Source organism: Callospermophilus lateralis, chromosome 2 (assembly GCF_048772815.1).
Source record: "Callospermophilus lateralis isolate mCalLat2 chromosome 2, mCalLat2.hap1, whole genome shotgun sequence".
Taxonomy (NCBI): Eukaryota; Metazoa; Chordata; class Mammalia; order Rodentia; family Sciuridae; genus Callospermophilus; species Callospermophilus lateralis.
The window spans coordinates 159,738,881-159,752,855 of NC_135306.1; the positions used below are offsets into that span (position 1 = coordinate 159,738,881).

A 13,975-nucleotide genomic window follows, 5' to 3' on the forward strand; every position below is an offset into this window, starting at 1 on the left:
CCCAAAGATTCAGGAGGCTGAGGCAGAAAGTTTCAAGTTCAAGGATAACCTTAGCAACTTCATGAGATTCTATTTCAAAATTTAAAAAAGCTGAAAAGAAGCTGGGGATGTGGCTTAAGTACCTCTGGGTTCAATCCCTGGTATGGGAAAAAAAGAAAAAAAGACTTATAAACAACATTCAGAATTTTTTTTCTCTTGTTATATGGAACTGAAGGTATTCCAATTCATTATTTGATTACATTTTCACATTTTGAAACGTTAGACTAATGGATAATTCCACAGGATAGATTTTTCACGTTACACTTAACTCTTAAGCAAATTATACTGTAAAGGTAAACAACTATTTTAAATTTCAATTGTAAACTAAATGTTCTGATATGGAATGTTTGGGGTAGGGGACAACAACAAAAATAGGTAATGTACAAGAGGACTACCAACAGAAAAAGCAGTCTTTTACCAAGGAAAAAGTATATACCAAAAAAATTAGATACTACAAATTTGTGCATATGGGACTTGAAGGGAAGAAGTAGTGTTAAAATAAAAAAAAGTAAAGAAATATTGTGGCCAATGTATGGCTAATCTGGCTCAGGAAAGTCATATTTCCCCCCAGTACTGGGGATTGAACTCAGGATTCCCACATGTTAGGCACATGTTCTACCACTGAGCTATGCTGCCAGCCCTTTTTATTATTTTATTTTGAGACTAGGTCTTATCAAGTTGCCTGGCTGGTCTTGAATCTGCAATCCCTTTGCCTCAGCCTCCCGAGTAGCTGGGATTACAGGCATATACTCCATGTCTGGCAGAAAGTCACTTCTAATTTCTGCAAATTTTCTTTTAACACAGAATTGAAAAATTCTAATCTTTAAAGTTATCCAAATATATTTAGTTTATTAAAAGAATATTAGAAAGATATAAGTGAAAGCAGTATTTGTAAAAAATACTGTAATAAAATAAAAAGGATATTTTTCCAGGCGTGATGGCACACACTTGTAATCCCAGCAGCTCGAGAGGCTAAGGAGGATCTTGAGTTCAAAGCCAGCCTCAGCAACTTAGTGAGGCCCTAAGCAACTCAGTGAGACCTTGTCTCTAAATAAAACACAAAGAAGGGCTGGGGATGTGGTTAAGAGACCCTGGGGTTCAATACTTGGTACAAAAAAAAAAAAAAGTATATTTTTACAAAGAACTATACCATATTTTTGTGCAAATGAAGTATTAATGAAGACAAAAAGTCAAATAAATGAAGCCAAAAAGAAAGACTTGTATATATGGCTATTTTTTAGAATCTAAAGGCACAATCTGTTCACCTCCCACATATCTAAAGACTACCATAGAATATTATACAGTTATGAAAAATCAATGATGAACTGATACAAGCTAAAACAAAGATAAACCTTGAAAATATTATGCTAAATGAAGGAAGTTAGTCACAAAAGATCAAATAGCATATTCTATTTATAAAAATTTATAGGGGCTGGGGATGTGGCTCAAGCGGTAGCGCGCTCGCCTGGCATGCGTGTGGCCCGGGTTCGATCCTCAGCACCACATACAAACAAAGATGTTGTGTCCGCCGAGAACTAAAAAATAAATATTAAAAAAAATTCTCTCTCTCTCTCTCTTCCCCTCTCTCTCTCACTCTCTCTTTTAAAAAAAAATTATAAAATTGTATTTATAAAAATGGCCAGAAGAGGCAAATATATGAAGACAGAAGGCAGATTATTGCCTAAATCTGGAAAGGAGGTGATTTGGTGAGTAAATGGGAAATTACTAGTAGGTACAAGATATTCTATTTGGCTTATAAAAATGTTCTCAAACTAATGGTAATGGTTGAACAATTCTGTGAATATACTAAAAAAAAAAACACTGAATTGCAGACTTTAAATGGGAGAATTTATGATATGTGAATTGTATCTCAAAAAAAGCTATTTCATAAAAAGAAAAGATTTTACAGTGGTAGCATAGTTTAGTGATTATCCTTTGTGAGAGCAGTGAATAGAAGAGAGTTTCTCAGTGTTGATAATGTTCTGATTCTACTTATGTGACTTTGTTCACTTTGTGAAAATTCATCAAATAATATACTTTTCTTTTTTCGTGTCTTGTATCTTGATAAAAAATTTACTTTTAAAACAGACAAATACATACCAACAGGTGGACCTGCTGGCACAACACATTTCTTCTCCATTCGTGTAGCAGGTGGTGCATTCTGGTTCTTAGCAAGATTTTCCTGTATTAATTCCTGAACCCGAGCTTCATTAATTTTGGGGAAAGGAAGAATATGAACTCGCAAATGAGATCCTTCTGTTGGGCGTGGAACTTTCTGAAATGCCATATGAGGATTTGGATTCTCCTGCAACATCAAAATAGTAAATTATTTAAAAGTTAAAATAACAATGGCAGATAGTCAGAAAGGGCAGAGGAGCACAGAGGGACACATACTGAAATCAGACAGATCAGTGATTATACTATATACATTCATATATATATATGCCCAAAACACAGAGTATCAGAACCAAACTTCTTCCATGATCTATTGGCAGCATCTGAGACACCTGGTCACTTGTCTTCCTCTTCCACAAACATTTTCTTTACTTGATTTCTGGGTCTTTTTGCTACTTCTTTGTCTATGTCCTTAATCTATTAACAATGTGAATACCTCAGGGTTCAGTCCCTGACTCTCTTTTCTATTAAAACTTAGCTCTTTGGTGATCACTTGCAATCTCCTATCTGTTAATCATAAAACACCCTATGAGTTACAAATTCTTACTTCCAATCAAGCTCTCTCCTGAACTATATATGGATCTAATGAATTATCCAAATGAAGTATTAGCCCTTGGATTTAAAATAAAATCTTCATTGTATGTCTAAGATGGTGCTCTTAATCTTTACCCATCTCTAAATCTGCATTCTTTAGTATTCCCCAGTTCAGTAAGTGTTATGTTTATTTTTTTCTAATCACTCATGTGAATAGCTTTGTGTCATCTTTAATGCCTTTCTCTAATATCCAGTTATCCATTCCGCTGCAAACTTGTGGACTTTACTTTTCAAATATGTTTATACTCTTTCCATCTTTCACTGACACCTTGTTTCATTCCAATACCTTTCCTACTATAACAATATAATTGTCTCCTACCTAGTCTCATTGTTTCCACCCTTATTCCCTCCCTCAACTCTGTAGACAGAGTGATCCAGTTAAAAAGTATGTCAATTTGTCACATAACTCCTCTTTTCATTCAAATGGTTCTACATCTCAATCAGCGTAAAACTTAAAAGTCCTTATTTACAGAGTCCTATAGGATCTGGCCTTTCTACACAATTTTTTGCCTTCATTCATTCTGCTCCAAATGCACAGACCTTCTTGTTCCTGCCTCAAGGCCTTTGCACTTAATTGTTCCCTCTGTCTGGAGTGCATTTCTTTGCTCAAATGCCATCTTTTCTTGCCATCCTTTTAAAAATTATATTCTCCTCCAAACACATTGCTTATTCTTTATTATATTTTTCTCTTTAGTGCTTATCACTATGAATTTTATTTAACTTATTTATTCTTCTCTCACTAAAATGCAGCTCCATGAGGGCAGGTGTTTCATTCAATTAAAACAATATATATTCTTTTGTCTTCTGCTGTATACTGGTTACATCAAGAAACTGTCTGCATGTAGGAGGTATTCTAAATGATTTCCTACTGAATTCTGATGAGTGGTACAAAAGATGAAACACACATCAAAATTGCAACAATTTAATTAAATGTGTCAGCTAATTAATTTTTATTATTGTTATTGTTTTTGATGCTGTGCCTCAGGCATGCATCCACTGAGCTATATCCCCAAACCCTATCAGCTAATATTTTAAAAGATTTAAGACTGGCATGAACTTTTATTTGGCACCAGTTAAGTGGAATTATATTTCAAATACTAAAGACAGAATGGAATTCAGCCTTTCTATAAAGTTCTCTAGAGAAGTTTGCTTTACAACCCTTCTTAAGCCAATTAGCTAAGCATTAGTTATCTTTTAAAACCAGAAAGTGCCTATTCCCACTGAATCTGTAATCATATTGTAGATTAAACTCAATATTACCCATACATCCTCCTGACAGTTAAAAATGGCCAACTGTCATCCTTTATTAGAACTGCTCACCACAATTCTTTTTGGCTTTGTGGCCCAGACCCAGAAAAAGGAAAGGCTGGCCTAGGGCAGATGATACAGTAAGCAAATATCAGCAATATAATGAAAATAAGATTGCCTTAAGTGTAAAAGGTCTGGATTCTAGTTTTTGCTTTACTCATTATATGATGCTGGACAAATAATTTTGCCTAAGATATGTACTTAGGTTATCTTACAAGATTCCTGATAAGATAAAATCAGATACAAAATTTGTTCATACCAAAGTAGCCCTCATGAATGCTTTTTACTAACATTCTACATCATTTGCAAAGACAGGGAAAAATAAGTAAATTCTTACTCCAGTGGTTATTCTTTCTAAAGCATATGTTGAAAAATCTTCAAATACCACTGGTTTGTAACTGAAATTGTTCTATCCAAAAAATGGTACATTTGTTCTCTGTTCATTAGACACAATTACTACCCATATATTATAAAAAACTGTAATTAATAAGTTCCTGAAACATATTGGGCAGATTTTTCTCTAGGCTGGAAAGGTAATTCATGTTGACCTTGAGGAACGAATCATTTAAAGTATATTCTCTACTACTTCTATCTATTTATACCTATTTTTATAATAAAAATTATCAAAATTCAAATGTTTACCATAAAAATAATATTCACTATAATTCTTAAAACATGAAAACATAAAAGTAGAAATCTCCTTAATTATGCCAATATCTTTTATACTTATATTTTATATGTCTACCTTATGTCTTGTTCCAAAAATGTCTTAGGGTGATTCAGAAAGTTAAAATTGCATATAACACTTGTAGGCAAAATTCCTAAAGAGTTTGCCATGCAATATGACAAGTTAGTCCTGAACTTAATAGGGAAGAACAAAGATGCAAAATTAGTCAAGGAAATTCTGAATAAAAGTAAGAGGAGAGTCAAGCTTTCCGTATATCAAAATTTATATAAAACTTATATAAAAAGAATAAACAAAGTACAACAATTAACATTAGTGAAGGGCTAAATGAACAAACAGAATAACCAAAGAGCTCAGAAATAAGATTAGACGTGAAAATGTGATAGAAACAGATGGCATTACAATTCAGGGAGAAAGGTAGTCTACTTCTAGTTCATGTCTCTGATTTCAGAATGCCATGGTTCAAATCCCAGCTTGGCTGCTTTCTATTATTATGAGCTGGTACAGTGTCAATTCACTTACCCCATTGTGTTTTAGCTTCCTCACATGTACTGAAGATAATACTGTGGTAGCTACTTCATAAGGTTCTTGTGAGGATTGTTGCAAGCTGTTACAGGAAAGATCTTCCAACACAGATACAGTGTCTCTCTTTCCCCTTCCCAGAATAAAACTAAAAGCTGTTTTCCAAAAATCTAGATTGCATTTATTTGAAAAATATTCACTCGTTGCATATTCTTTGGCATGGCATCATACTTCTGAAATTAAGAGCATTCCTTCCTACCTAGAGTCTCATCACATCACCAGCTACTTATATTTTAATAATAACGACAACAGTAATATCAGTAGAGTACCCAGTAAGAGTTTAAATATATATCATCTTTGATGGTACTATGTTACTAACAGCCTTTCCATATGCAATCAGAAATACTACAAAACAAATTCATACACAATCAGAATAACAAGCCATTTAAAAATATGTTAAAGTTCAAAGTTGAGGCAATTTGTAGTTGTATAAAAATTCTACACTAAAATACAGACCATAGGTTAAATCTGCTAAATTATGGTAATTCCAATTGTTTTTAGAAGATTCAAAAAAGACTCACATGCCCTCAAATCTCATGTTTGGTTTTCTGGCTGTGTCTGTGCACTGCTGCCCTCTAATGGTCTGCATGATAAATGTAAAGGATTGCATTTGCCAACTTAAAACTAACTTGGTCTCCAAAAAACTACTTCTTCTTTTTCTTTATCTTTTCTTTTTTAATATTTTAGTTGTAGATGGGCACAATACCTTTATTTTATGTGTTTATTTTTTATGTGGTGCTGAGGATCAAATCCTGTGCCTCACACATGCGAGGCGAATGCTCTACCACTGAGCTACAAACCCCAGTTCCCACCAAAGACTTCTTGAGAAGACATCAATAATGAGAGGGAAATCAGGTTATTGTTCATCAAACTCTACATATTCTTAGAAATATCTCCTCTTATTTGTAACTCCAAATGAATCTGGACTGGTGCCTTGAAAGTTAGTAAGCTCATTAAAAACTAGCCCAACTTTGTTGAACTTCCTTGTTGAAAAAAGGAAATTCTTTCTTTTTCAACAGTACAAAGTAGTAGCCAATTTTTAAAATCTTTGATGCCAAAGAAATGAAAATACAAAGTAATAACCAAAAATTTAGAGAACAAAACACTTATAATAAACCCAGCAACAATTTTGTCCAAGGCCACCAAAATGAGGTACCCAAGAAAGCTTGGCACAGTACACTATCTTTTGTGTGTGTGTTTATGTGGTGGTTTCTGAGGATTGAATCCAGGGAAGTTGCACTACTGAGTCACATTCCCAAACCCTTTTCTTTCTTTCTTTCTTTTTTTTTTTTTTTTTGAGACAGGATCTTGCTAAATTGCCAAGCCTGGATTTGAACTTCTATCCCCTACCTCAGGGTTGTAAATCACTGAGATTATAGGTGAAAATGAATTATCATTAAGACAGAATTTTGGATAATGATTTTCAAGAATGGTCTCTGTAATCCAGATTAAGAGTACGGTACAGGAACTGGAATTGTAGCTCAGCACTCACACACCTAGCATGTGTGAGGCACTGGGTTCAAATCCTCAGCACCATATAAAAATAAATAAATAAAATAAAGGTATCATATCCATCTACAATTAAAAATAAAAATTAAAAAAAGAGTAAAGTATAGTGATGGGAAATTCAATGATTTTTCATTTTTCTTGAAAAAATGAAATTCATCATCTGGTCTAGAAACAGATTTTTCTCTTTTTTCTTTCCCTTTAGCAGGCTAGCTGTGAATGTGTAGGGCTGAAAATATGCTCCAAATAAAAGCCAAACAAAGCCAAATAAAGCAAAAACCCCTAGCCCCCCAGAAATTTCAAAGTAGGCAACAGTCACAGGGAGAAAAAATATCTTTCTTCACATTGGTCTTAGCAGTGAATGACAAATTAGTGTGAGCTTGTTAGAGGTTACCAAATTTCCCAGATTAATTCAGATGTTTTAAATGACTTAGCAGGTACCAATTACACCTAGAGCTATGTGGGTTAGTAAATTTTACACATCCTTTCAAACAGTTGAAGATAATACTAACACTGGAGTAAATCATTAAAACACTGTCAAAATGTAACTGGACTCTTTCTAGTTGCCTGGCAGTGTATACAATGTAATGAAACATCAATAAATTTGCTACCTCATAGGACTTTCAATGATCACCCAGCTGAATTAATGTCTTATCCTTAAATGCAAATAAATTTGTATTTAGTATATCTAGTGTGTTGACTGTCCTAAATAAGCATTTGTTTCTTAACCTCTGCACTACTGACGTTTGGCCTTGATAATTCTAAGTTTGGAGTGGGGTTGGAGTGTTTTGTGTATTGTAAATGTTGAGAAGCATCTCTGGCCTATACCCACTAGCTAACAGTAGCACATCAAAATGTCTCCAGACATTGCCACATTTCATGAGGTGGGGCAGGGGAGGATTGCCCGGTGCTGAGAGTCATACTCTCACTCAAGACTCCAGATGGAGATTCTCTATTCTAGGACAAGTAATTCTGTCACAAGCACCAAGGGAACATACAATGATGAGCTAAGAGACCTATATTCTCCTTTGCCTGCTGAAATGGAAATTTTAAAGCATCATGAAATACTACCACACACCTATTAGAATGATTAAAACAAAAACAAACAACAACAAAAATTGATAATATCAAGTGCTGGTGAAGATGTAGCGCAAACTGGAATCCTCATATATTGCTGTGAGAATGCAAAATAATAAAGATACTTGAAAAAAGAGTTTGATAGCTTCTTATAAAGTTAAATGTCATATTCATATATTCCAGCATCCCACTCATAAATATTTATCAAGACAAATGAAAACTTATATTCACACAAAAACCTACATGTTTATGGTAGTTTTATTGATAAAATAAAACTTTGTTATATCCATATAATAAAATACTATTCAGGAATAGAAAGTAATTAACAATAAATACATGCAGTAACATGGATGAATGTGAAATAAATTATATTAAATGAATAAAGCCAACTAAAAAAAGAAATCCACCCTACATAATGATATTATGGAAAAGGCAAAACTACAGAGATAGAACAGACAAATGGTTGCCAGCAAGGATATTAACTTTTTGGGGTGACAGAATAGTTCTATGTACTCATTATGGTGCTAGTGATTGCATGACAACATGCATCTGTGAAAACCTATAAAAATGTACTGAAGAAAGTTAATTTTACTATGGATAAATTAAATCACAAGAAACTTGACACAAATGAACAAACTAGATGGGATGGATAGGTCTAAAGTTTGGTTTAGGGTACTTACTTCATTATCATAATCAAGTAAGTAGTTTATGTCTATGTCTTGACTTTCTAAACTATAGGTAACTACAATATTTTACTTCCTTCCTTTAATGAAAAAAAAATCCCTTTATTCATGGTTGGAAAAAAGTACAAATATGATTTTGGGGTTTTTTTTTGGTGGTGTTAGGATGCCATTTTGATTTTAATACCTATTTGGTTCAATGCCAGGCAATGAAATATATATAAAACTCAATTAGAAATATCATGTTTATATGAAAATGCCTTCCAATTTTCTTTAAACATTTAACAAAACTTTCAGACAAATTACATACTTTAGCAAATATTTATGTAATACTGCAGATGCAAAGCCATTTAGAAAGATTGTACTAGATTAAAAGTACGTCCAACTGAGGCTGGGGTGTAGCTTTGTGGCAGAGTGCTTGCCTAGCATGCATGGGGCACTGGGCTTGATCCTCAGCACCACATAAAAATAAACAAATAAAATAAAGGCATATTGTCCATCAACAACTACAAAACAAACAAAACAAAACAAATATGTCCCACTGATTGCTTAATGTACTGGAAGGAAAATTTATACAATTCTTATCTTGGCCTACTTTAATGCTCTCATTTTGTATACCGTCAGTAGTGCTTTATAAGTGTATATAAGGAGCATAGGTATGAGGCAGATAAGTAGCTAAATGTGTGCTCATGTAAACATGGGAGATTGTGAAAGCCAAAGTGGGCAGTACTCAGCGTAATTAATAGGAACAGAAAAAATATATAAATGTGTTGCCAAAAATCTTCATTGTATAAATTCTGACACTACTTATACAACTTGTCTCTAATGGATTTAGTTCTTTCCTTCTCCTTTATTCCACCTTTCCACTGCACCAAAGTTCCCAAATTCTTTTTTTTTTTTTTAAATAATAATTCAGGAAGCTCCTGAAAGATAGAAGAGCAGCTGCTCCAGTTATAATTTGGATACTCACATTGGCAAAACCTCAGTGGTGAGAAGAAACTAGAAAATTTAGATTTTTTGAGGTTCTTTAAAGGGAGGTGAAGGAGAAAAGCTAGATACACATTCCAGACTTCAGTACAATAAAGTATTTACAAACATTTAAATGGATCACCAGGTCTCAATTTTAACCTGATAATAGGAAATAGCCAAATTATATGGTTGGTTCTTGCTTACCAAAAGGAAATTTTAGAAATGTGATTTAAAAAAACTTGACTAGTTAGAAATAGAACCATATGGATATCTTGAACTGGCATCAACCCCAAAAAGCAACTTTATCACTACTATAATTTGAATCTTGAATGTTCCCCAAAGGTCCACGTATTTAAATCTCAGTCACTAGCCTGTGCTGTTATTGGGAGCTGGTGGGACCTTTAGGATGTTGGGCTTGATGGAAGAGTTAGGTCATTAGAGGTGTGCCTTTGAAGGGGATACTGTGATCCTTGTATGCGTGTGTGTGCGCGCTCTCTCTCTTGCGCGCTCTCTCTCTCTTCTCTCTTTCTCTCTGTCTCATATGTATATGTATTCTTTTCTGAAAGGTATTAGGAAAATCATGCACCTAGAGAATTCCTGGCACTAGTAGGTTCTTACTAAGTACATATTGAATAAATGGAACTAACTACATTAAGTGAAATACACTGGGGACAAAGTCCCAGGACTCATGAAACATAAAGCATAGTTGAAGAGCTCTTACCTAACCAGACAGTCTTTTATACAGTAGTAGAATAAATAACTCATTATCATTTCTTTAGAAGTGTCATTTTAAATACTACACATTTAAAGAAATGTGTAGTATTTTTATTCGCCTTTAATAATGTATAATTACTGGTTTTTTTTTTTTTTTTTTCTTTTTGGTACCAAGGATTGAGCCGCATCACCAATCCTATTTTGTATTTTATTTAGAGACAGGGCCTCACTGAGTTGCTTAATGCCTCGTCATTGCAGGCTGGCTTTGAACACAAGGTCCTCCTGTCTCAGCCTCTCAAGTTGCAGGGATTATAGGTATGCAACACTTCGCCTGGCTGCATATTCATTTTATTGCAATTTTCAGTTATGTACTGGTTTAATGTAAATATATGTATCATAAAATTTCAGTACTAGAATGAAAAGGAAAAAAAACTGTCTTTACAATAAAGCAGGCTGGCACATGCCTTTGTATGTATTGAGCACTCATGTAATGGAGACAAACCTACACCAAAACCCAAACTCTATTCACTAACTGGCTATAACATTTTGAAATTCTGGAATAGTTGTAAAAGACCTAAAAATAAAAATCAAGTTAATCAGGGATCAGTACGATTTGACTGAACTAATTCCCATTTCACATTTGTTCTTTTCTGAAATCCAACAATAAATCATTCTTACCTGGGACAAGGAAAAAAAAAACCTATCTAATTTTCAGTTTTCTCATATATTCAATACCAGCTCTATTTATCTCAGGGGGTCATTTCTAAGGTCAAGGGAGAATGTATGTCAAAATATATTGTGACATGTATTGGAAAGATCATTATTTTCTCAAATTTAAGGTAAGTCAAGCTGACAGATTAAAGATAAGAATTAGATGAAAATTCTTGAATTTAAAATCTGGATTCCAACCCTTAGTAGCCTAGAACCAAATACTGAAGTAAAATGGGGATAATGACACCTACTGTATAGTGTTGTAAGCATTAGAGATGATGTATTTAAAGTGCTTAATTCCATGCCTGGTAGACTACACTAATCACTCAATATTTATTATTATAATGGAAAACCAGAAATTTCTCTTGAGATTTGGCTACATATTAGTTCTACACATCCATCATAAATAACAAAGACTACCACAGAACACAAGTTTTCCTCTTAAAAGAATTCTTTTAATTTTTTTTAAGTTTCAGTTTCTAAGAAAGAAATACATTTATTATATTGGACATAGTTATAAACAACTAAAAATGTGTTCAGTTAATAAATGCATGAAACAGATTCTGGCATATCAAGTGTCAGGAAAACCATTTAATTATGCTTTTGCTAAACCAATATGCTATGATGTAAAATTTAGGAATATGAAATATTGCTTCTTAGTAAAACAACTTATAATCTACAAAAAACAGTCAAAGTATCGCTGTGTTAAGTAATTTAACATGGAAATTAATCTTTTGACAGGCACAAGAACGCTATGCCTAATGATTTCTGCATGTATTAGTGATATTTATATTCCTTTTATATGCTAGGCAAAGCATATATATTGCCAAATGTATAGTGAATCACTAGCAACTGATAAAACAGGGACTTAAAATAAAATTTTCAACTATTAAGCAAGATTTAGATGAGGAAAACTCATAAAAGGATTTTGTTTGTTCATATATAGAACCTTTGAGCTTTGCTTTTATTATCTGTTTTTTAAAGTACTCTTTCCCTCAAAGAAAGGTCAGATTTTGAATGTAAAACTTGAAATTTAGAAAGAATTGAATGGGACTGGGGATATAGTTTAGGAGTAGAATGGGTTTGTAGTATGTGCAAAGCCCCCTGGGTTCAATTCTCATTACAGGAAAAGGGTAAGGAAAAGGAAAAGAAAAGGGGAAAGGAAAGGAAGACAATTGAATAATATGGCATGAAATTTTAATAATCCTGCTTTTATCCAGTTGCTTCTCAGATTTCAAATTAATATGTAAAAGTAGTGACTGATGACTCAATGCCCAAACAACTGAATTAAACAACACTTACTGGGGCCTGGATATTGATCCCCAAGTCCTTCTTAACTATATTTCTTTAAGAATATATCTTCCCACTACTTCTCTTTGAAGTACCAAAGAAGTACCTACTTACTTTACTTTGCTTAGCAAAAGGACTCAAAGCTGCACAAGCAAGGGAATTGCCATCTCTATTAGCCAAAATTCATTATTTCATAAGCATGCAAGTTCCCTGTCACTTCACAGTTAATTTATGCCTAACTACATCTTAATCTTTTGATTTACTGCATTTCCTCTATTCAGGAAATATTTTCACCTTTGGGTTTCTGTGGTCACCAGTCATTTTGTTTTCCTTCTTTCAGTCTCCATTATCTATTCAAAACAATGCAACTCAAATAATGTTCATCATTTAGCTGACAATCTCTGTACTACACTGAAGTAGAGCACATCAGTCAATGCCATTTGACATACTTCTGATCTCCAATACATTTAATCTTTTCTTTATGTCTTAAAAATGAGATCAAAATGAAAATCACAATGAGGGCAAATGATAAATAGAAAAATTGTTACTAAGATGTTTCATAATAGTGATGGACAGGAAAAATATGGTGAAAATGTGCTATTTTGACATAGAGTATCAACTATAATATATTGTAATCTATAGTCCAGAGCAAACAGATTACCACCAGAAATATTAAACTTTTTAGTTTTACAAAGGAAATATTTTATTAAAACTTTTAAAATTAATCGCTATCTAAATAAATATACTTACTTACATTTTTGAACAGTTGCTCAGCAAGTTCTCTGACATGCTTTATAATCTTCAATGGGTTATTTTCTTCTAGTTTAATTCTCTCTACTTCAAAAGCTACCAACTTGGAAAAAAGAATCAAATGGTAGAACATCAACTCCAAAATATGCTGAATTAAAAATTTATGTGCTAATTTTATACAATTTGCAAAACAAAAAACATCCAAAACATATATTATTTTTAAAACAAAATATTGCAGATTTTTACTGGGTTTCACCACTATGCTGGATTGCCTGGTGGTTCCTCCTCAATGATTTAGGGCCCTACTTCTTCTAGAGAAAAGTAATTTCTGAAACTGAGAGATCCTATCATTCCAAAGGCTGTTTGCAAGAGAATTCTCTTACTCAGAGAAATTCAGGAAGTCATAAAGTCTCCAAATATTTCCAAATCACAATAAAAGAACCAATGGTTATGTCAAGGTATTCAGACTCTAGTCCTCCCTCTGAAGACAGTTTATCTAAGACAAATCATTTAAAACTTCTAGGCTTCAATTTCCTCATCTCTAAATTAAAATAGAAGAACATGATGATAGTCCATTTCCCTATTAACAAAATTTACTGGGAGAACTGTGTGTAACACATACTTAAAGTGGAGAAAAGAATGCTGATGGAAAAAAACAGAAGATAAAAAAGAAAAGGAACAATATAGATTCTTTCTTCTAGAAACTAATAGACTCACAGGTACATACACACATATAAAACTACAGCTTTACCTATACTAGGCCAGAATTCAGAAAGACTGTTAATCAAAGGCAAACTTTTTCATAAATCTTGGATGCCTATTTGATAGGAGTATAGGGGTAAGACACAGAAACAAAAAGCTGACTAACACTAATGCAGTTTAGTAGTTCCTACAG

General features: G+C 33.3%; 1 protein-coding gene across 4 annotated transcripts in view; it reads right to left on the bottom strand.

Moving 5' to 3' along the window:
- The window catches only part of Sbf2 (SET binding factor 2), a 417,940-nt gene that overhangs the window by 168,605 nt on the left and 235,360 nt on the right, over positions 1 to 13,975 (bottom strand). For 3 of the 4 annotated variants that reach the window (XM_076846869.2, XM_076846870.2, XM_076846868.2), the window contains exons 13-14: positions 13,085 to 13,183; positions 2,140 to 2,344 (exon numbers count right to left, since the gene is read on the bottom strand). In XM_076846869.2, coding sequence (XP_076702984.1) covers positions 2,140 to 2,344; positions 13,085 to 13,183 — 304 coding nt within the window. Of the gene's footprint in view, positions 1 to 2,139; positions 2,345 to 13,084; positions 13,184 to 13,975 lie in introns of those variants that run through there. The other variant, XM_076846871.1, reaches the window with a different exon arrangement.